General features: G+C 46.3%; 1 protein-coding gene across 1 annotated transcript in view; it reads left to right on the top strand.

Annotated features, from left to right (window-relative positions):
• The window catches only part of LOC149360368 (phospholipid-transporting ATPase ABCA3-like), an 80,747-nt gene that overhangs the window by 1,101 nt on the left and 55,175 nt on the right, over positions 1-24,471 (top strand). Inside the window, exons 2-8 of the mRNA XM_089572301.1 lie at positions 406-594; positions 5,658-5,842; positions 9,427-9,552; positions 13,315-13,432; positions 14,460-14,614; positions 21,754-21,909; positions 23,769-23,941. Coding sequence (XP_089428427.1) covers positions 406-594; positions 5,658-5,842; positions 9,427-9,552; positions 13,315-13,432; positions 14,460-14,614; positions 21,754-21,909; positions 23,769-23,941 — 1,102 coding nt within the window. The remainder of the gene's footprint in view (positions 1-405; positions 595-5,657; positions 5,843-9,426; positions 9,553-13,314; positions 13,433-14,459; positions 14,615-21,753; positions 21,910-23,768; positions 23,942-24,471) is intronic.

The raw sequence follows: 24,471 nt of genomic DNA, 5'->3' as shown, positions 1-24,471 counted from the left end.
TATATAGCTTCGTTTCCGTTTAAACTCGCCATGTTTTTTTCAGAGTGGGGCGGGTTATTAATGCAGCCCATCTTGAGTTTGTCGCCTATGCCCCTTTAAGGGTATATTCATCCTTCCAGATCAGAGATCAACGAAAAATTCAGCATATATATTTACTCGGAGACAGGAAATGACAAGTGCATCTCCTCGCCCCGTTTTGTTAGGCTCTTGCGGTGCTTAGGTGCTGCTGCAGTTTCGAGGAAAGACCTGCTGGAAGTGCCGCTAATTTTCAGTTATAAAAGTGCTACCCATACTGCACCCTGGCTGGCATGCTTAATTGCATCTTCTTTTACGGGCTCTTTAGCGCTGCGACAAAGCTCACGATACCACTGAGCCTCGCAACACATATAGCGCCGCCCTTTGCAGCCCAGTACGCGGTCGCCGGCGCAATGCTCTATTGGACCTTCAGTTGCGTCATGCCCTTCCTGACGCTGGAGCAGGCGGGTGGCCTCGGCTACTACTACATACAGCGCCAGCACAAGCTCTGGACGTCCATCTTCCCTGGAATGAGCCTCCACTGGAGCTTCCGTGTCCTGGAACGCTTCGAGAAGTTCGGTACGAGACTGCTTCAGGGAGGGCACGAGATGGAGCCCGATTTATTGGCCCTGTGGCCGCAGTGTGTTACTCAAAAGTTGGATTATAGTCCAGCAGTTGAATCGTCAGAACACTTTAGTTGACAGTAAACCATCGCGACAATGAACGCTACATAGCTCATCATAACAACTTATCGATTTTAATTCGAATATTACCAATTAAAGTTTATTTTTGGCTATTCCCCTTTTGGTATTATTTGCATTTTTATCCATGCCACTCTACTTTTCACCAGCCATTTACCTTGTAGCTTAATATGAAGCAACATGTACAGCGTGATCAAAGTTAACCTTTACAGATTGCGCGGTGGATCAGTAGTTATGACGCTCAGATGCTGGCCCGAAAGACGCAGGTTTGATTACGGCCGCGGCGGCCGAATTTTGATGGAGGCGATATTCCAGAGGCTCGTGTACTGTGCGATGTCAGTGCACGTTAATGAACCCCAGGTGGTCGAAATTTCCGGAGCCCTTCACTACGGCGCCCTCATAGCCTGAGTTGCCTTGGGACGTTAAACCCCAATAATCCAAACCAAACCAGATTTGTTACCAGAGATATGTGAAATTTACCTGCGCACCTATGTTATGCAGCCGAAGGACGAAGTGAGATAACCTTCATCATCAGGCACCTAGTTATTTACAAATCGGTTTAATGGACCCTTAAGTGGCGGCAGTAAGCGGCCATGTTTCTATTAGATATTAAGTGGCAGCGTTATTCCTACACAATTCTATTCCGTAGAACTCTTTACCACGAGTGTGTTCGACGGTACTCACGCCCGGACTTTCAGCTCGATCCTTGTAATTCCACGTGAAAGTCAATGAACGTCCGAACGAAACACCTCCCAGCGTGATCCGACGTTCCGCCTCCCAACAACGTAGAGCGACCGGTGAAGCTGATGACCGTTGCCATTTCTGTTTCAACTGCCGAAATGGAAAAAATGCCGAAGTCAACAGCTGCGTCGCATTCGATGGAGTTTCGCGTCGATTGCCACTACCTTTCATGCGTAATTACGCGAAATTAGTGGGTACTTAGAGGGCGAGCATCTCTGAACACGCGTGGTCAAAAAATATTTTACCAGCGGAGTACTCTTAAATTGCTGTCCTGTATGTGTTTCCAATATAAAAGTCCACGCAAGCCACAGTAGCTAAACAACTTTATTGAATTTTTGGTAATTCGGTACTGAACACTGTTGCCTCTATCCTGTGTCCCACTGGCTGAAAAACCTATGTGCAGTGCTGGACATCGCATTTCTCTCCATGCCTGATTTTTTAAAATCTGACGATTATTTTTGAGCTCCCTGTTGTTGGTTCCTAAATAATGCGCGAAATTTTAAGTGGACGACATAGTATAAATGCTGCAGTTGCTTACTGAGTTTTTGCCCATACAACGTGCATCATACTCAAAGCAAAATTTTGACTGTCATAAGTCCCAGTTGCCACAGCAATTCCAGGGATACGGCTCCACTTGTGTTAGAGCTCGGAAAATAAATGTACTTTCTTATATTGCTTGAGTTAGTGCCCGACAAAGTGCAGCCTGTTATTAGACTTTCAGCCCAATTCCGTACAAACAACCAAAATATAGAGGTATTTGAAGGCACTTAGGACGAGTTGACGCGATGAGATCGTTTCACGGCTCTGAAGGAGGCCTGAACCGTATGCTTGATGAAAAGTCTGCCAGATTATGAATTCTAAAGTAGGCCAATTTCGTAATTAAAGCGTTTTACACTAAAGGCTTCCGTACTCTACTCTTTTGTCGCTGCGCTTTGTTGGCACGTAGACGCCGCACATTACTGTGAAAAACGCCATGCCAGAGTTATCTCTGCTCTTGTGGCCTCTTTAGAGACCCTACAAATGACCGCAGTAAAATAAGCTAAATACCGAACTTTTCTGTATCTGTAATTCTGGGCGCACATAAGCTCCACCTTAAAGGGTATGACACGACAGTGTTAATGGATCCCTTCAGTGGTAGAGTCTGCTTTTTAATATTACATCACCGACAGGGATACTGCACTTTTTTTATTTACCACAAGACACGCAAACCCTTCCTTTAAACAAGCCGAACGAACATTACTCAGTAGTGGTGGTGGCAACTGAATTATTGTGCAGCCTTTAGCAAGAAGCCACTCAGGGTCGTGTAGGGATATGGGGGTTTGCGGGAGGCAGGTGGGTCTTTGCGGTCGTGCTAGGTGGCCAGGAGAACGTGAGCCTTAGAGTCCTCTCTGGCCCAAGTTATTATACGTAGCTGTACTTACAGCTGTGCGCGGTGCAGTACGGCCTCCAATCTCTTCTGATGGTCGAATCTCAGAAAAGGGGAAGTGGTCTATTAGAGCAAGCGCTAAGTATGTGAGAAACCTTAGATTGCTGGTATAACATTCAGGCCGGACGACAGTCACTCGGTTGCATGAGGGAATACACGAAGGCGTTGAGAAAAGAGCTTGCCAAATCCTTTGCCAACGACCTGACCTCGTTGAAACCAGAGACAGCGCCGTCGCTTCACCACAAAAGGGGCGGCGGTTCGAGTCCCAGCTTGAACATTTTTGCTTGCAGGGAAAATGCTTTTCTTTGCTCAGCTTAGAGGCACTGCGCAATAATCGTGTTACGTTACAACCCTCTAGACAATGGAGGATACGTGTAGTGGCGCAATCACTGTTTTGCTGTGTGATCTTTGTGTGGTGTTTGAAATACCGGCACGAAGGTCTTGTAGTTGTGATGTGACGACTGTCTCAACCGACCCCCCCCCCCCCCCCTCTTTTTAATTTTACACACGCCAACGCCAACTACTGCGGTTTCTTCGCGGAACGGTACCTTTAACGCTATCTGATATCTCACTGAATCGGGTTTCATTTTTTCAACCTAACCCCACAGAGAAAGAGGCTTACGCTACCCGGAAAATAACTCGCACACTTGGCCAGCGCTCGTGAGTCGTCACTTTTGTTCAATCTGTTACTTAGCTCTTCCTTGAGTCACAGACGAAAGAGTGCTTCATCTAGAGCTGTATTCATTGACTAGCGACAGTGGTGAAGCGAAACCATCGCTTGCAAAATAGCAGCTTCTTTAAATTTTCTGATAGGCTGAGCAGTGCGAGCTATTTAAATATGTCTGTTATCCAAGCAGTCAAGAATTCTCACTGATTTTGTACTGTGCGATGTCAGTGCACGTTAAAGAACCCCAGGTGGTCGAAATTTCCGGAGCCCTCCACTACGGCGTCTCTCATAGCCTTAGTCGCTTTGGGACGTTAAACCCCATAAACAAACTAAACAAACAAACATTTTGAAACCGGTGACAGCGTTTTCATTGGAGGTTTTTTTGGCAGATCATATCGTGCAGACCGCAGAGCACTTTCATTAAGCTTACAGTGATCATAAATTGGGTTACGGACACTGTATTTCTTTCATAATTTCGCTGACGATTCGCCACCAAAGCCATAAAGATAGCTTCGAACATAATACCTCGTTACGATAAAATACCTGACCGCATGCATACATCATCAGCAGCCTGGCTGCGCACACTGCAGGCCAAAAGCCTCTTCTATATATCTCCAGTTAACCCTGTCTTGTGCCAGCTGCGGCCACCCTACCCCGCAAACTTATCCACCCGCCTAACTTTCTGCCGCCCTCTGCTACGCTTGCCTTCTCTTGGTATCCACTCCGTTACCCTTAAGGACCAGCGGTTATCTTGCCTTCGCATTACATGCCCTGCCCAAGCCCATTTCTCACGAATGGCTTCTACTGGGATAACCAGCCTTTGACCCCTGACACACCCTGCCTTCTTCCTGTCCATCAGCCTTACACCTAACATTTTTCTTTACATAGTTACTTCAGCTGTGCTTAACCTAAACTGAACTCTTTTCCTTAGCCTCCACGTCGCTGTCCCATAGGTGGGTACCACTAAGATACAGCTATGATATACTTTTGCTTAGCCTAAATAGAACCCTTTTCCTTAGCCTCTACGTTGCTGCCCCATTGGTGGGTAAACTTCCATTCATGATCTAAGAGAAACTGGCAAACTCGATCAACCTCATTCTTATACTTCCAGTTAATTCACTCTCATGATTCGGATCTGCGGTCACTACCTTCCTTTACTAGACGTATTTTGTTGCGAAAGCAACACTACGCGAGTCACAGAGCCATTTCGCGGAGCTGACGCAAGGCTATACTGCGCATGCGCAATGACGGCGCATAGCTGGCGCACGCCGCCGTCACTGCGCGGGTGACTCAGGGCTCTGGTATACTCCGACGTAATGCGCGCGCGCGCGTCACTGCCTCGCCCCGTTGGCCAAAGCGAGACCCTCCATACTCCGACGCCACTTGACTACCGACGTCTTCGGCGGCTTCGGCGCGCTCTGACGGTGCTGGCGTGGAAACGGAACTTGTGCCTATTCTGCGCCGGGCGCGTCGAAGCCGCGAACCCAGAATGCACCGCGCGCGTTGGCTGCGGAGCGCGCAGTGGCTACTCGGAGGCAGCAGGCCGGACGAATGGATTTTTGCGCATGTTCACCGCTTGTCGCTCAGCGCTGTCTCGCGTCGACGCGGCTTTAGTATAGTGGGGCGAATTTAAGCCTGGCGCAGCGTCGCCAACGTGACTTGTCTGACCACAACCGCCGCGCTTGCGCGCGCCGACAACGTCGGGGTATAACAGAGCGAGAGGTGCCGCCGCCGCGCTCGCCAGTTGCGCTTGCTCAGTAGCGGCGCACAGCTAGCTTGCCGGGGCCGCCGCCGCTGCCGCGCGCTCTCCATCGCCTCTCTCTCTCTCTCCTCGTTGCTTCGTTGCTTTCGCAATCCTCCAGATTTAACCATAGCTAAACAACTACCAATTTTCCTTGTCACTTCCAGCACCTCGCTACCAATTGTATACTGTTGCTCCCTTCAAAGGCTACATTTGAATACAACCTACCTATAATACTAGTTGGAAAAAGTGCGCTCAATCAAGACCTTCGGCGGCTTCGAGTGTCATTTCTAGAGAATAGTGCGTTTGAGGGCGATTCGTACTATTCGTCGCGATAACGAGCCGTCTATCGAACCGGTCTCGCAGTCGAGCAAGGGGCGAACTGGACCAACTTCTACGACCGCGCCGCGACTCCCGACAACGTCACGCTGGCCGAGATCGTGTTTGTTGGCTTCCTTTGCGACTGCTGCATTGTCATCATCGTCTGGTACCTGGACAACGTCCTGCCCGTCGGACCGGGTATCTCCAAGCCCTTCTTCTTCCCCTTCACGGTGGGTGCAGCTGCCAGTTTGCGTCCTCTTTGTGAAGGACATAAGAGCGCAAAATGGCAACACGGACGAGTAAAGGAACAGGACGAGCGCTGCTTACTCGTCCGTGTTGCCATTCTGCGCTCCCATGTCTTTCAGGAACACGCACCGACAAGCCCAGCTGCTAGTACAGTCGGGGACAAAAGTCTCCGGACCACGTGTTCCTCAAACGAAGCTTATAGCTCTACTATCAGACAGCGGCTGGAGACCGCACTTGTGGAGATGAAAGAACAAAAAATTACCTTTTACCTCCACAAGTGTGGTCTCCAGCCGCCGACTAATAGCAGACCTAGCGGCTTCGTTAGAGGAACACGTGGGCCGGAGACTTCTGTCCCCGACTGTACTTCTATGCGTCCTCTTCTTTGGATACGGCAGGGTGGGTGTAACTGACAACTGGAAGTGCCTCTTTTTTCACGTTTATGCTTTGCCAGCAGGTCGTGACAGGATAAGAAATAACAGCTTAGAACGGCGCTGTTATGGACGCTCAGCCAGGTTTTTGGGCACGGTCTGATGCCATCAGGCAATGTTTCTGCATTGAAGGCATATCAAGCAAAGAGCAGGGCTTAAAACGAATAACGATCATCAGTGGCAGCTCAAAAAATACGCAGCCTTTTTTTCAGCAGCCATTTGCCTCAATGATTCCAAGGGTTTCAAGAAGAGTTTAGTTAAGCAATAAAACGAGTGCGCATTTGTGAGTGTCCGTTATGAATGGGATGTCAGGATCAGTTACACTGCCGTTCGGACATTCGCCTCTTTTCCATGCGATAAAAGCGAGTTTGTTTAGTAAAGTTTTAGTGCCGTCCTGGGAGCTATTCGCCGTAATCAAATCACATAGTTGTGTCATGGCGGTCGTGGCGACAACAGGTGCCTCTCCTCGGTCTCCGGGTACATTTTGCCCATCAATTAGAGCTGAGTGGCACGACACGCGTTTGTCTTGTGCGGTTGCAAACGTTAACTCCCAACCAGTAAACCAGTATACTGTGTCATCCGCTGGACTAGAACCCAGCTGCTGGCGCCTGCGCTCCAGGATATCTTCTGTGAAAGCGAATACTAACTTCCGCCTTTGAATTTGTTGGCCTTCTATCGGCGCGCAGTGCGTGTCGTATTTCCTGTGCAACTTTTCTTAACTGCGCTGTATGCCTTATTAGTCCGTTCGCCTGGCAGGAATAACATCGCGGCAATAGGGATGAAACGGCACGTCATGGATCGCATTAGAAAAACTGTAGTAAGTTTGAAGCGCAGGTAACGCACGCCTTTGCAGATCACCTCAGAAAGTAAAGTGAAGAATCGCCTCTGAAAGGATGAGGCTGTTGCTTTTGTGAGTTCTATACATCCTCGATTCTTGGTTGACGAACTCAACTACAGCCCTTCGGGCTTCAGGCGAGTTGAGCTGCAAGAACTGGATGCACCGCGTCCTTGTACTTGTAGCGCGTCGTGTGCTGCTGGCGTGGGCATGCTAGAAAGCATAGCACGCAGGACATTCGTAAAGGATGTGAGCACCGCAATCACCTGGATACCTTGGCCACGGTCCGAATCGTGGTCTTTATCTGGGTCGCTGTTTCCCTCTTTTCTAATGCAGGGTAGTCAACCGGAACACTCTTCTGGTTATGATGCCTGCCTTCCGTCTTCCTCTCTCTCTCTCTCTATATATATATATATATATATATGAGAGAAGCCAACAGCCACAGAAACCAAGGGGCACAGGGGATTTTTTTAAATTTTATTTATTGATTTTGTGGTGTTCATCAATTTATAATATTACTAAATATGTTATCGCTTAAAGCTAATTGATTAGAAAAGCAGAAGAAAAAACAACCACATGCCGCCGATGGGATCCGAACCCATGACCTCCGAATTACGTGTCCGGTGCTCTACCGCTGAGCTACGGCGACGGCTGTCAAACCTTCTGCTTTCGGGGGTATTTATGTTTACAAATAACCTAACCTAGGTTAATATCTAGGTTATTTGTATATATATATATATATATATATATATATATATATATATATTGTAAAGACTGACACTCAGACGCGCTGAGCTGAGCGTCCGCTCGATTGCCTAGCCTTTCTTTCATCCCCCTTCCTCGTCTTCTTCCGCCCGCTTCTTTCATCTCTACTTCATGTTTGCTGTCTCGGCATAACAATATATATATATATATATATATATAACACGCACACACAAGCAAAAGAACGCCAACCTCTGCGTGTGCTGCGTTGCGCATTCCATAGGGCGCGACCGCTTAGTGAGCGCCGTTTAGGCTTCTCTGTGAGGAAAACTTTTATCGAGTACTCAAGTCACCGCTCTGATACTCTCCGTATATCTGTCTTCCAGCTTAGTCGACGTCGTAGTATCTCGATAAGGTCGTCGTGTGACACTGTCGTCGTAGACTACAAAAACATTGCTCTTCCGCGCAGCGCACACAGGTTGGTCTTAACATGCGTAGTAATGACCGCAGTACTTTTATGCACTACTAGAACTGAACCACATATATCTTTAATCATAAGCGCTTGCGCAAAAATGCCGCAATTAGAATCTATGGAAGGCCTTTTCGGCGCTTTCGGGTGGTGCAGCTGCAGACATAGAGTATGCTTAGAACTCTTCTTCTACGCAATGCAAAAAAACGTTCCAAGACGCTGGCGCTTCCTGGCTCCCTTGGTCGGCTTAAACCTCTTTGGTACCCGTCGAGAATATTTCCAACGTTCTGTCGCCCATAAGCTTGCACCGTGCGATCACGCCGCTTCACATCGCCGGCGTACGTGCGCCAGCTGCTCTGACTTCTCGTTAAGAACGACTGATAGATCCTGAAACACGAGGCCGACATAATAAAAGTACCTGAGGATAAAATTAAAGTACTCGGTATATAGCACAGTACCGAAGTCCAGATGCTATTAATGCAACAGCGTCAGACATAGTAGCATGTGATTTTACGTCCTCCGTCACTCACAAAATTATTATTTGTCGAGAAGACGATGGCGTCACAAGTTCACGTGGTCACGTTGAAAGGGTGAAAACAACGGAGCGTCACGTGACCATGGCGAGAGTTCGAAGGTGTCCGAACGTCACTTAATTGCGGCGCAAAAATTCAAAGCTCAAAAACAAAGGGGGAGTGCGCAACCGTGACAGTACGGTATAGGCAGAGTGGGACATGTTTTTGGCAGCCTCCGTGTCAGTTTACAATCTCTGCAGCCACGTTGAGTGCAAACTCGCTCGCAAGTACTTCTACCACAATGGCTTTCATGCTGCCGCATTGCACTCTTAAAGTGACCTAAGACTCCCCAGAACTTATTTTACGTGCTCTAGAGGACTCGAGTAGTAGTAGTATAATACTTTATTCCGCAAAATGGGGCGGGGTTTAGGGGTTGGGGTCTCGAGCAGCAGGTGGTGTTCGAAAGCAGCTAGTTAAGACATCATTAGAATAATAAATTGCAGATGCATGGCGCACAATTCTTCTCACGTTACTCAAAAACTTAGGTCTGTTATAATCTCAGCGAAGTGGAGGCGATTGCTTATGTTCATATTTTTGCATTTGTTTTAATTCCTTGTTTCAGACGAAATACTGGATTCCAAGCATGACGTTTGCCCGGGTGCCGCTAAAGACCGTCGGGGAGCTCCAAAACTTCGAACCAGAGCCAAGGGACCAGCTTGTCGCGATCGAAATCATCAATGCCAGCAAGGTGCGTTCTGCAAGAAAAGCTGAGCTCGCCGTTGGTTGGTTGGTTTACTGGGGTTTAACGTCCCAAAGCGACTAAGGTTATGAGAGACGCCGTAGTGGAGGGCTCCGGAAATTTCGACCACCTGGGGTTCTTTAACGTGCACTGACATCGCACAGTACACGGGCCTCTAGAATTTCTCCTCCGAAGAAATTCGACCGCCGCGGCCGCGATCGAACCCGCGTCTTTCGGGTCAGCAGCCGAGCACCATAACCACTGAGCCACCGCGGCGGCAGCTCGCAGTTGAAATGTGCCCCAATAGCTTTTCAGGTACCGCGACTGGTGCCTTCAGGAATTTATTCGGTAAGCCGACTGCAACTTAAATGTCATATTACAGAGATCATAATAACGTTTCCGGCATCCCATCTCTTTTTCTTATTTCCCATCCAAATTTTCCCAAAATGTACGTTGCACACAAAAAAAATGAAGTTCGAAACTTCGGTGGCTCATACAGGTTCCCTAAAAAATGCGAATAACTGCAGATGACACCCACACACAAGGAAATGGAAGTTTTAAGCTCCTTACGTTGTCAGCATGTGAAGAGAAATTCGTTCTGGCACGCTGCTTGAATTCGATACCAGCGGAAGTCTTGAGGGGTGGTTATAAGACTAACCAGCGGCAATACCAGCTGGCAGTGTGACGCATTCTACATGAACGACTGAAAACGAAAGCTGTGCCAGGCATATGCTTTCGCTCCTTTTATCAAGACAAGCTAAATATCAAAGAATACACAATTTGCAGTTAGCACTACCATAACCGCTGCTAGATTGCTCAAGAGTCAATGCACTGTCATCCTGCTTTTCTTAGTCGGTGGGCGAACTGCCCGTGACAGGCAGTGTTCCTTGCTTCGGGCCAGCAAGGAAAAATTTGGAATCTGAAGTGATTTATGAAAGGAAGATAACGTTTTTTTTTTCAACTGCATGACTTCGCTTACGTTTGCTTCTGAACGTTTCAATGAGGTTTAGTTTCGGACCATTTTCCACGCTGATTGCACGGACATTCTTGTACAAACTTACTTTGCCTAAGAACAGCAATAGCCGGCAAACTTTTGATTGGAAATCTGTCTTGTGAACGCCGCCACCATTTTTCTCTTGATTTTGATGGCAGCCAAGTGGTGTAGCGTTAATAAAGGGCCTGCATGCACTGTGTGCTCTTCATGGTAATATACTGTTGTCGCTTTGAGTTTTTTGTTCGCTGTAAATGTGCCACTTGAGTCCACCCTCCACCCTTATGTGATATTACTGAGGGGGTTTTTAACAAGACGATATAAGCACTCATCTGGCGGCACCCGATCGGAAGGCTGCATTAGAAAACTACCAATCTTGTTGCCGCAGAGCAACAAAGCGAGCATAAATACAGCAGAAACATGCCATCAGGAAATGGAGACGTAAACTGATAACTTGTTAGGAAGGTCACGGGATAAGTATTGCAGTCTCCATGCAAAAAGAGAAGTGCCTGGTGAAATTGCAAACTCGTGCGAACCACTTGAATGGCATGCAATTACCTCGATATTATACGTCCTTTTCATTCCCAATAGCCCTTTTTAAATGTTAAGGGTTGCCAAGGACAAAGTTTACCACCTGTTCTCGCATGGAAGGTCTGAGCAATATTTTTAGGCACAGCGTTGTGATAGTGGTTCCAGTCCACGCGATACGCTAGTCCAGACCTATGCCCGGGAAACTCTGCACTGCTTTCGGACTAGAAATAAAAACACGAGTGAGTTGCAGAGGTAGTTCCAGGTTGCCTTCGAGGAATTCAGGATCCCGCATACGAGTTGTAAATCGGGGACATGCTCATCAGTGTCATCTGGTTGAAAGTCGCTGAGCTTTCCTCTGTGGTGCACTGTCACTGTGGCTGTCACTATCGCGCGAGATTGAGTGACAGTTACTCCGTCGACTACACGTGCCTTACTCAGTACATGTGCCTTACTACTTCCGCTGTTGCCGACGAGAAGTAAATTATCTCAGCACCAGCGCCCACTGCAAAACATTCTTCGCTTTCCTGCGATTACGAATTTACGAAGTGATTACGAATTTCATGGCCTTGGAGGCCCGAAATGCGCGTCAATAGCAGGATTTGCTTTTAAATTTCTTTTATTTCAATCACCACGGTAGCCTGGTATCATTCGAAAAGCAAATTATTTATCCCGCAAGGTCTATTCATGCCGCGATTTTCTTACTGTAGCCATAAGTAGCGCATATCGCGTCGTCTGCCCTCTGTCCGATCCAACCGAAACACGACAGTGATGGCAACTGGCAAGTTTTCTCCAGTTTCCGGGAACTGGAATTTGGTAAAGACTAACAAGTTTTGAAGTAGTCAGACTGGTCTGTGAACCTGTCTTCGAGACGTAAATATCGGGCAGGGGCAGCGATATGTTACGGCAAGCCCATTACAGAGATATAGTGCAATGTTAGCATGATAGCGGCCTTAGCGTGCCGTAAGCAACAGAATTTTGTTATACCGCTCCGGGAACTTTAAACACAATCCACATTACAGGGAGTGGAATGAGTTTTTTAAATAGTCTCCACAGCCACTAACTTTCAAAAATTATATCGGACTCTTCTACAGCTCGGATACAGCAACGCGCATTTCCGCCGCCAAAATGCAAAAGAAAAGTCTCGGCGATTAAAATATGCAAAATAAGATGCAAACATTGTGGCGCCTTAGAGTTAGGGAAATACTAAGTACAAGCCGCTCGAGCAAGAATGCCTTCTTAATGATATTTGCCATGTTATATTTCTGAAATGCATGGCGAAGCTCGAAACCTATTTCTCGCGTTTCGAGCAGCTGCAGACGGTCACAACAAAGCGGTAGGCGCCGTTAGGATTCAGCACGCCAGAATCGAGGGCGTATCTCGAAACCTGGGCTGAATTGCGGCTTAACCTTTGTCGTCGAAGCAAGGTCAGTCATAGCAAACGCAACTCCACCAGTAGTTATGGGTAAACGGGCCGACCGAAACCGCAAGGAATGTTCAATTGGCTGAGGCGAGCGGCTCTTGATTGGAAGAACGCCGCCATGTTTTCACGCTAAGTGCGCAAAAGCCGCAACGCAAACTTCTGGAAATAGCTTACGTACCCTAGCTCTATTTCCCAGTACTGTTCTGTGCATGCGCAATTTGGACCCCCTATTTCGCTAAGCACGCAATCTCACAACGCCCGCTGTAATAATGCTCTTTATTTTCTTATTGTGAATATTACAGCGCTGAAAACTGGAGACATGAGCGTCCTTATGCCGCCTCAACAAAGCCTATGGGCATTGCAGTCCGCGCTTTTTGTCCTGGTCGCAACGGAGACGTAGCTGGTGCCCTGTTCCCGCTTTGGGAGCTATGTCCTTGTGTCTGCAATGCACTTGGCGCCATGCACTTCGAGAAGCAACCTTTCATTCGCTTCATCTGTGGTCCATCCCATTCTCGGGCGCTTCTGTACGGTGTCTTCAGACAGGTCTCCCACCTCTGCCTGCCACGCAGGGCATCCATCTTGTGCAGCCTGCCACCTCGGTAGGGCAGGCGTTAGCACCAACCTGAATAACGCGACTGAGGAGTTCACGCGGCGAGCGGAAAGAAGCAGTAAAGAGGGCTACAGCACAAGCTACTCAGGCAATCACACGATCTGTGGATGTCCTAGTGTATCCGATCTTGAGCAGCTAATTAAGAACTAAAACCATTATATTACCACTGTGGAAACTTCCCATGGAACCCTAAAATTCGGAGTTAAAATGTGCCTGCAGGATTACGACGGCGTGGTGGCTGTGCAGAACGTCAGCTTGAGAGTCTTCGAGAACCAGATCACTGTGTTGCTTGGCCACAACGGTGCTGGGAAGACGACGCTGCTGAACATGATTACTGGTGAGGCATGCAGCCTACCACTTCTATTTTTTATGTTTTTTTTGTTAAGGGGAGGAGGTACGAACTGATTCTTGGTGCGAATAAAGAATTTGACCAAGTCCTCTGGGTAGAAGTGTTTACTTTACAGTGAACGCAGGAGCCAAAAGTATGTATAAAGAGCTTAATCGCCCCAGCATTAAAGCTTGTTAGAATTGAGTTTGAGACATATTATTCAAAATTATGCAGCAAACATGAGGCCAAACAGTGCACAACAATCGATTGACGTCATTGGCTGATAGGCTTCACTTCAACGTCATTGCGGGCTTCGTTCTTAAGTTGTATTTGACTATACAGCAAAAACAGCAGCGTTAAGAGGAAATTAAATCCGCTAACTTTGCTCACAGCGTTTTCATTCATCGCCTTATAATGCTTTATAAGCGTGTGGTTGGAGAATAGAGAAGAAAAGGTTTCGAGACAATTACGTGAACCAAGCTGGGTGCAAAAGCTGCTCTAGGTATGTTTAAACCGACACTTTCAGAGGACTTCATATTAGGAACTCATACGGATGAAGATTAAGTGGAAACCATCACTGAATATTCATCATACATATCCTTTCTGTCAAGCCGTGAGTTGTAGGTTTTCGAAACATACACGTCTTTATCAACTGTGCTGTTCTTGAACCGTTGAATCGTAATTGCGATAAATATAATTTTCCACCTCGAGGCAATTTTCTTGGTTAGTATACTCCTAGACAGAATACCGTGTCTCCGAGGGCATCATTGCTTTTCTTCATATTTTGCATGTTTATTTGAACCGACGGAGGGAATTATTCTCCCGGGTGCTTCAGAAATTGAGTACGTAGTTATCACACGGGCAGGTTGAGAATGTTTGCATGGCGGCACTGATGAGTCAGCATGTCCTTTGCGCCAAAAGTATGCAGCAGCTATCTTTAGCCAGAAAGTGCACAAGGCTGCATGTGACATGCCTCGTGCTTCCTTTTCTTCCTGCGCCCTCAATATGTTGTAATTTTTTTCTTTTTCTCCATCAGGCTTCCTGGACTGCACATCGGGGGTCGTTCTCGTCGGAGGCTACGACGTCAGGACGTGCACCAGGGACGCGCGCGACAGCCTCGGCTACTGCGCGCAATACAACATCCTCATCGACGACCTCACAGTCGAAGAACACCTCATGTTCTTCGCTATTGTACGCGGCTTTCGTGACAGTTTCTGTTATGCGCTGGTTCGCTCCGTGTTCGGAGTGTCTCGATAATAGCACATTGTTGCGGAATATGTCTAGTTCTTTTTCCAACCTTATTTTCGTAATACTGTCTTTGCAAACATTTCATATTGAATTTCATAGATATAGCTTAAAAATACAAAGATGCGATGGCGCGAATGCAATTCTGTGCTATGATCTATGTAAGAAATCGCTGTGGTCGTCGATTGTCCTCATATTATAAACAAGCGGATAAAAATTACGAATTTTGAAGCCCTTGTTCATCAAACAGCGATTCGCGTTGGGCCACGCTGTTGCACCGAGAAATACCGGTGCGTCATCTCACATGCGAGCTTGAAATGTTTCGTTTGAATAAAATGACTACTTTTACTTTTATACGCTCATATATCAAACTGTTCGTAATCTGTGCCGCAGTAGCTTAACAATTTCACAAATATTGCGGAAAATATCTAAGAAATTAGCCTTAAGGAGACACACGGATGTGAAAACGACTTTCTTGAAATATCACATTTGGATTTTGTTTGTTTTATTGAGTGCAAGTCTTTCTCATTCATGTCCAACGATACCAGCGCCGAATATAGGCGGGAATAGAGACGCCGAGAAACTGCAAAGTAAACACGCCAAATGACCGGGAAAAGAACCACAGTTGAACTAATTTTACGACGGCGACAAGTTTAAGTAGCGACGTTAACCCCCATTACGGTGCTGGAGGCAGGCAAAGGAAACCTTTTTTACGCATTATCCGGCACTTCGTTAGCCCAATAAATTTAAAACGACCGTTTTTTTAGTTACTCAGGAGCTTCGTCACCACTGTCTCTTTAAATCGTTTTTGAAGCGTTTTTCTTTCTTTATCATTTTCATGCAACCTTACTGCTTGTGCATGATTAATTGCAGTTTAAAATTAAATTTAGAATGATTATGCGTCACAATATTCAGAATTCAACGAAGCTATTTTATTGGAGTTTATGGCACCCAATGGGACTCACAATTGTTGCAATCATCGTAGTCCTATCAGAGAGAGGCATTCTAGAGTATTATTTTTGAAAAAAATAGAAATTTTATAGTTGGCAATCTTTGTTCTCATCGCATTAAAGAAATCATGGTGAACAAAATGAGATCTTTCAGAGCTGTCGTGTGTATATACTGGCGACAAATAGGTGCGCAAAAACATCGCTCTATTCGAAAGTTTAGGACTTGCCAAACTTGAGCCAAGCAAGATGGGCGAAAATTCACTACAGATTTAAAAGGAACGGAAAGAAGCCCTTCGAACCGTGGAATTTTTAGTCCCTTGGCCAAAAAATGATCCAGGAACATGTTTTTCTAATTGTAAATGCACTAATCTATGTTCCTAAATAGAGTAAAATACCATGAACCGGAAAATGTAAAAGCGATTGCCTGATCCTGACTACCTCTAAGTATATGCGAAATGGAAGGGAACGTTCCTCACAGTTATTGAAATGAGAAAATTCGCACCTCGGAGTGTTTAAGGAGTGAATTCAATGAAAATGTTGCGTATAACAGGAAATGATGCTCTCAGTCAAGGTTTATTTCTAGTATGGTTCGGGGATGTGCTTACACATAGATTCTTTCCCAGTTTTCAGTGCATGCGTTGTAAAAGAAATGAAAGCACCAACACCTCCTCCTTCCTGTCCCCTGCGCACCGTCGTTGTCGCACTGTTGCAGCGGAAACGTCCACTAGAAGCCGATGCCCCCACCCTGCCCTATTTACTTCGATACCGAACCATGTGCACCTCATTTACAGAAGTTTCTTGATTTCGTCGCGCTCTCCGATTCTATGCCATCCGCGGCTACGTGTCACTTCAGTGTCCACTGCTTTGTCCTGGTAGACCGCCTAGCATATATTGTCCACATGTCATATCCTGCCCAAGCCTGTTTTCTCGTCTTTGTTTCACTTATGTAACGCGTTCTTCAGCCCAGACCGCACCATTTCTGTAGCTTCAAGCTGGCACTGTTTCTTGTGGAACTTGGCTGTGCTGCTGTAATCTATTTGTGAGAATTTATGCGAAGCATGAACGGCCCTCATCTCATGTCTTCTATCCGACAGTCAGCTCGCAGTGGAGTTCTCAATTTCCTCAAAATACTCTTCTGCCCATGCACCGCATATCTGGTGGTGCAAATTAAGTGGGACACGTCGGCAAATTACGCCACGAGTACCAAAATGTAACACGAAATACAACGTCCATTGGGGCACAGTTTGATTTCCGACACACGGGACATATCTCATGTTTGAACCGCCGGCGAAGACTGTCGCTTGCCGTATTCGACAGACCGAGACATTAAACGACGAATAAGCGTTTCGTGCAAAAGAACTCACCCCGATCAATTCTTCGGGCCATAAAATTTGCTTGCCTGCAACTGCATAGCCAGCGCTTGTGAAGAAGTATCTGCATGGGGAAGACTCTTTGGAGTCTATGGAGTGTATGGAGTATATGGAGTCATTTAGCCATATAATGTAGGAGCGCACACGTTTTTCTTGTAATACACAAAACTCAAATACGCGCCTTCAAATTTAAAAATGCTTGCTTCATCGCGCTAATCCGCCCAAAGTTCAGTACGCTTCTGCCATATGGGATCCTCAACAAGGATACGTCATAAAAAACATTGAATCCCTGCAAAACCAGGCTGTTCACTTCATCTTTTAAGATTATTCACGCTTCACCAGTGTCCCAGCATTGAAACAACGCGCCGAGCTGGAAGCACGGTCATATCGACACCATTTCGCTTGCCTAGCCTTACTTCACAAATTGTATTATCATCAAACCCTCCACTATGACCCCCTGCAGTCTTTCCTCGCCGTGACCCCGATAACAAAATAAAACGGATAACATGCCGTTCATCATTTTACGCGAAATCATTTATTCCTCGCGCCATAATAGACTGGAACAGCCTGCCAGCACACATAGCTACTGAGGTTAACTTACAATCCTTTCAGCATTCGTTAAAGCAAACCATGGAGTAGCAGATTTTGTATTTTTGTTGTATTATGTGCATTATACTTTTACTGAGTATTTTATTTTGCGTTGTTTGTTGTTTTATTTGTGTACTTTACTAGCTTTATTTCATACTTCGCTATTGCATGCATTATTTGTTTTATTTCAAGGGCCTGTGCCACTTTTTTATACTTGTATCCCCCCCCCCGCTCTTGGAAATAAATTAAATAAAATGGACTGGTGGCTTTACGGCAGCAGCACCCCCTTCGTATGCGCGAGGTGGTGGGCTCTATCCTAGACCTCATCTGCTACTTACTGATTTTCCAATCGGTTATAACATTCCGCTTGTGTGGAGCTATGCTTGCGCCGCTCAGATGAAATTCTTGAGGACGGCCGCTTTGTATAAACACTATTTTGAGATACCCCACATACTCTACTGTGACGAAATTTAGTTTCAGTGCACAGAACATATATTGCCGAACAGGTACCTAGCTAGCGTGGACACCTCTGACACGCTCACACGATTTTGCTTTGAAATAAAACATTCCATCGCCGATCCAGAGCCGCAGGTACCAGTATTGCGTAGGCCTCGTCATTCAATCCGTCCTATTTCTAGGTTAGCGTAGGCTTGCTATTATCATCATCATCAGCCTGATTACGCCCACTGCAGGACAAGTGCCTCTCCCCTTTAACTAGCTCCGACCTTTGGCAGCTGCAGCCACCGTATCCCCGCAGATTTCTCATCCGCCCACCTAACTTTCTGCTGCCCTCTGCTAAGCTTAACGAGCAGCGGTTATCTTGCCTTCGCATTAACTTCCCCGCCCAAGCTTGTTTCTTCCTCTTTATTTCGACTAGGATGTTATTAAACACCAGTCATTTCGTGACCAATTCTGCACGCTTCCGGTCTCTTCACGTTAAAACTATCATTCTTAAGGTCATGTGACCATGTGGCGTCATCACAACATGCCCAGCGGATTGTGAGCAAACTGCCTACCTTGGCAGGTTGTCGCGAGAGGTTGCTGTGAAAAACAATCTGGCGCATAACTTAACGATGCACCACTGAGACAGGAGTGTTGTATCGAACTCCAAGGGATCTGTGAATGTTAAGCAGTATGTGCTTAATTCTACATATAAGGGAATTAACCACTAGCTACCGCTTAATACCCTTAAGGCGCAGTTGAAGTGTCCCTTCCATTTTTTTCTTTCTATAGCTAGCTGCGCTGTCTTTACCTTAAGCAGAACTCTTTTCGTTAGCTTCCATCTTTCTGCCCCATCAGTGAGTACCGGTATTATACATCTGCTGTATAGTTTTCTCCCGAGGGATGTTTGTAAACTGGCATTCATGGTCTGAGAGAACCTGCCATAATCGATCCACCCCTGTCTTATTCAGCTGTGACTATCTGCCCTAAGGAGAAGTATCTCCTTACCACTTCCAGCACCTCGCTACCAGCTGTGAACTGCTATTCTCTCGCGAGTATATTAAAGATTACTTTGATTTTCTACATGCTATTTTAGACCCACCGTTCTGCTCTGCCTAACTCATTGATCCCGCTTTGCAGTTCATCTCTTGAGAGACTCAGCAGGGCAATGTCTTCAGCGAATGGCAGGTTACTTATTCTTCAATAACTCATACCCCAGCCTTTCGCAATTCAGGCCTAGGAGCACCTCCTGTGACATGCGGTGAATACAATTGGCTAGATAGTGTCTCCCTGCCTGAAGCCGTTTGACATGGGAATTTTATTGCTGACGTTACCAATTACTATGGTAGCTGTGCAGTCGTTATGGATATCTTACAATATTTTCTTAATAGACTCTTCTACACCCTGATTCCGCAATGTCTGCATGACTGAGTCATGACAGAGTCATGCATGCAAGAGTTACTGAGTCCACTGAGTTAAATGCTTTCTCGTGATCAATGAAGACAGAATATAGAGGTTTGTTATATCCTGCGCATTCGTATGTCGGCTGACTGATATTGTGAATATGGTCTATAGTCGACCATCCTTTACGAAAGTCTCACCGGTCATCTGGTTAATTGAAGTCTAAGGTCTTCCTGATTCTATTAGCGGTTACCTGACCAACTACCTTTTAGAAAAGGAAATATAGGCTGAACTATTTTTTCAAGCCCGTGACGTCTCCTTTCTTATGAATAGAGATAATGTTAGTGTCCTTCCAAACTTTTCGTACGCTCGAGGTCATAGGGTATTGCGTATTTAGGGTGGCTAGTTTTTCTAGCACAATCTCCCCTCTGTCCTTCAAAAGGTCTCGTGTTATCTGGTGCTCATCAACTGTTTTTCCCCTTTGCATTGCTCCTAAGGCTTTCCTTACTCCGTCTTCCATCACTGCTGGGATGTCCCATTGCTGTGCGCTACTGTCTTTCTCGTTCATGTTCTGATTACATATGCTACTGTGTAGATTTGTGTTGAACTCTTCAGCTACCTCATCTTATCCAACTTGCTATTACACTGACCTCTGTCTAAACTCACACACCTTGTTTTCACCTATTCCTAATCTCCTCTTCTGTGCTTTTAAGCAACTTCCGTTCTTTAGAGCATGCTCGATTCTCCCTATATTAAACTTCCTTATGTCGGCGACCATGCAGTTATTTAATAAATTTGATAGCTCTGTCAGTTATATTCTGTCTTTAGGATAAGACCCGTTCATGCTTCGGCGTTTGTTAATCAGATATTTTGTCTCCTGAGATAGTTGCTGGTATCCTGTCGAACCATTATAGCGTCTGCTTCTACTGCGCACTCCGTAATGATAAGCTTTGAAACTACCATTGATTGGTTGAGCATCAGGATTCTTCCTCAGCTAAAGCCGAATTTCTGTTCTGCAGCGATATGCTGAATTCCTCTACTTTCCTTCTTACCGCTAACTCGACAACGGGTTTCGGCATCACTACCTTCTTCCGTTCCCACTTCAAGTCTAAGCTAATTAGAGACCTTGCCTTGCCATTCTGTGGTGGCTACAATGCACCTTTCGGAGAACCTCCACATCCTTCACGACGCCAGGTTGAGAGCATAGTATGAAGTCTATTTCGTTTTTAGCCTCACCATTGAGGCTCTTCTACGTCCACTTCCTGTTCTCTCGTTGCCAGATGAAGGTGTTTATGATTCGCAAATTATTTCCCTCTGCGAACTGTACTCCCCCCTGCTACTCCTGGAGCCTATGCCATCGTCACCTATCGCCTGGTCTCCGACCCGCTTCTTGCGGACCTTTTTCAATTCAATTTCAATTTAATTTGTTTCTTTACATGGAAACAGGACCTGAGGCAAAAGGCTGACTTTCCTGACGAAGGCCTCAGCACCCATACACGGTTGACAAAAAATAAAACATTTGAAAAATCTTACTTGTAATACAAGTTGGGAAAAAAAAGAAGACGCATATGCAGGTTGTAACACAGTAATACACAAAAAACAATTTGCAACACACACTTTTCTTCATAAATCCACAGAGCAGGCAACACAACCAAGATTTAGTCATCAGAATACATAACCATCAAACAAAATAGTATGATTCACAGAATACACACAGTAAGTGTAAGGAAATCTCGAGTTATGTATTATGGAAATCGAATGTTACTGCTTATTAAGTAATGCTTAACGTTCTTATTGGACCACGATGTGGAAGAATTGAAGTCAAGGGGTAGCGGCAAATTATTTATGGTTGTAGAAACTTCGTAGCTAAGTGTCTGTTTACCGTAATTGAACCGGATTTTGGGAACCAGTTTTCTTTTTTTTTTCGGAAGTGGTACGGTACACTTTTCACTGAAGTGCCGCCCATCAGTACAGTGCACTGTAATATTACATTATTCATTGCCGATTCCAGGTCTTAACAGAAGCTTTCAACGATGTGGTCATCATGGCTTGATGTAGGCGCGTAATCATGCACCACCTTCAGCTTGTACCTCTTATTAAGCCTAATCAAGATAGCTGCCACACTCTCGCTAATACTATAGAATTTCAAGTGGCCGGCTGCGTTATCTCTAGCTCGTCTATAGTCATCATGTTCCCTATCATTCTAATCGATATGACTTCTTTGCAATTTTGTCTCTTACTTTCACCTCCTGTGCACTGTTCCTGTACTTTTTAAACTGCCTCTGCAGCTTTGCAGTGCCATTTACAGCATAAAATTGCACTGCCTTCTCCCCAGATCAAGGGAGTCCCGATGGACAAGACACGCCTCGAGCTGGCGAACCTGCTGCACGACGTCGGCCTCTCTCACCACCGCGGAGTGCTTGCCGTTGACCTCTCCCTGGGGCAGCAGCGACGACTGTGCACCGCCATAGCGATCGTGGGAACGCCAAAGGTACGCACGCAGTTAGCCGAGTGAAGATTGTAGACCTTGAATAATAACCGACATTGTTTTTCCAGTCTCCAGTGCTACCCGGTCAAAATTGCAAAATTCTATGAAAGCGGCAGGCATTAGGTAAATTTGTCTATTCGCCATTCCCAAGGTCCAGTTGCAGACACTTTAGCGGGAGCTTTGGGATGAGCGAGTAGCGTCATTTTTAATATCAGTGGGAAAGCATCTTGGCAGTATCGTTTAGAGACGCGTTCAAACGAACTTAGATTGCACTGCACACGGAAGTAAGGCTATTCACTGTACCTCTTGACATGGCTCTAAAGATTAGTTTAGTTTGGTTATTAGCGTTTAACGTCCCAAAGCGACTCAGGCTATGAGGGACGCCGTAGTGAAGGGCTCCGGATATTTCCCTCACATGGTGTTCTTTAACGTGCACTGATATCGTACAGCACACGGGCCTCTAGAATTTAGCCTCCATTGAAATTCGGCCGCCGCGGCCGGAATCGAGCCAGCATCCTTCGGGACAGCAGCCGAGCGCCGTTACCACTGAGCCACCGCGGCGGCGCCGTAGTTGAAGTCTCCAGAATATATTTCAGAAAATTGAACGCAGTGACAACGCACACATTTGAGGAAAATCATCAGCCGTCTATATTTGATAGTTCTTTTGGTCTGAATCGCTCACACCACGCTTATCTTCGTTGCCTAGCCCTGTGACACAAAAAAATGTTTCCGAATCGTCTGCGGTAGAGTACACCTTGAGTCACTGTATAAGTACCTATAGTTGCGCACCGGCCTGCCGAGTTGCCGCAGGAAGCATCGAAATTTTGAGGGAAAGCCACAATTGTTGCATGCAGGAGGCGGACTTTGTGCAGTGATTAGAGCGAGTGCAAGCCCAATCCGCTCGTTTCTGGCTGTTGAACTTGCTCTATTTTAGACAAATATTTCTTGCATAGAATGGCGCAGCTTTTCAGTGAAGCATCAGCTGCACCGAGGCTTATCTCAACGAGTTACGTACAAAACACTCGCCACGTGGATGGGTGGCGCCATCTATTGTAAACGAAGTCACAAGTACTATTTTTTTAGCTGTTGGCGAATCTTTGCGATAAAATTGCTTCTTATTGATAAGAACACATTGTTTTCACGCAACATGGGCTTTGAGACCGAAAAAAAAATAACATTAAGCACGAGAATAGTAGGTGCACGAATTTACATTCAGCAACCGTCTGGTGCTAAGCGATGCAAAGGTGTGGGCTTCTTCGCATAGCATGGGTGCCATTCAACCTTATGATCACGTTTGTCCAAGAGAGGCGCAAGAGCTTGGTCTGCACGCTCCGAGCATTCTTATAAACTCCGAATTATTATAATTTGCAGCTGATGTCCCTCTTAAATCGGATTAAACGTCCTTGTTCCCGCCTTTTTTTTCAGCCCACCTCAGAAAAGAGGAGCCAGCCAACGCGTGTAGTGCCTTTCAGCCAGCCGCGTGGCGGCTTACTGCTTTTCCATCGGAGACGAGATTTAAATGAGATTTATGCTTAAATGAGATTAAATGAGAGTTAAAGCTTAAAACCTTATCCATAAAACCCAGTTATCATCAATCATGTGAGTCACGTAATGAGAACTCTGTATAAATTCTGGTGCTCTCCCTTTCACACCGCATAAGGGCTATCGGAAGCACGTGACAGCCTTCATTTCACGTGCTGCACCCAGAACAGGGGCGAACTATAGTGCGCTCAGCGGTAATGAAGACTTCAGATCTCAGTCAAAGAAGTGGCCTATAAGACACAACCAACGTACAGTCGCTCGCATACTTTAGCTAACCTGTGCCATGATTTCCTTGCTTCCTGGCTCCTTTCTGCGGCCAGGTGATCGTAATGGACGAGCCGACGGCGAACATGGACCCGGAAGCTCGTCGCGAGATGTGGGAGCTGCTGCTGAAGATCCGCCGCAGCTGCTCCATATTCTTGACCACGCAGCACCTGGACGAGGCTGACGTCCTCGGTGACCGCATCGTCATCATGGCCAACGGACAGATCAGGTACGCGTCGCATAACCTTCTATGACAGCGGCACATGACTGGACTCAGGGCGGGAATACATGAGGGCGGAATAACAAAAAAAAATCGGCAGGGGTTAACCAAGGCTGTACCCAAAGGTCGGCCGATAGCTCCGGCATGGCTAGACCGCTAGTACAGAATCTTCTTCTTCCAGGCTAACGAAGCAATGCCGGCTAGGCGGTGTTTATAAACGCGCCATACGTCGTCGTTACGTCACGTGACCTGACAGTAGCATCCACTCAAAACTTATTAAAGGCGAAAAATCAAACGTAAAAAGTCACAGGTCAAGGTAAAAGGCCAAGGAACAAACGTCAAGGGTCAAGGAACAAGCCGCCATGGTGGACATTCGGCACCATTGTGTACCTTTTGGTAGGCATATTACACCATAGGGCTTTAACATGGTTAAGCCAAGTATAGTGCGAAGCATTCCCAAATAGCCAAAGTCAAATTTTGGCAATGACCCCAGCTAAATTTGGATGTCCCCATCGTGTCGGGCACGCACAATTATGGTT

This window comes from Amblyomma mixtum, chromosome 2 (assembly GCF_055824585.1).
Source record: "Amblyomma mixtum isolate Tamu chromosome 2, ASM5582458v1, whole genome shotgun sequence".
Taxonomy (NCBI): Eukaryota; Metazoa; Arthropoda; class Arachnida; order Ixodida; family Ixodidae; genus Amblyomma; species Amblyomma mixtum.
Note: the sequence above shows the minus strand (reverse complement) of the source record. Positions and strands in the feature narration are given on the sequence as shown.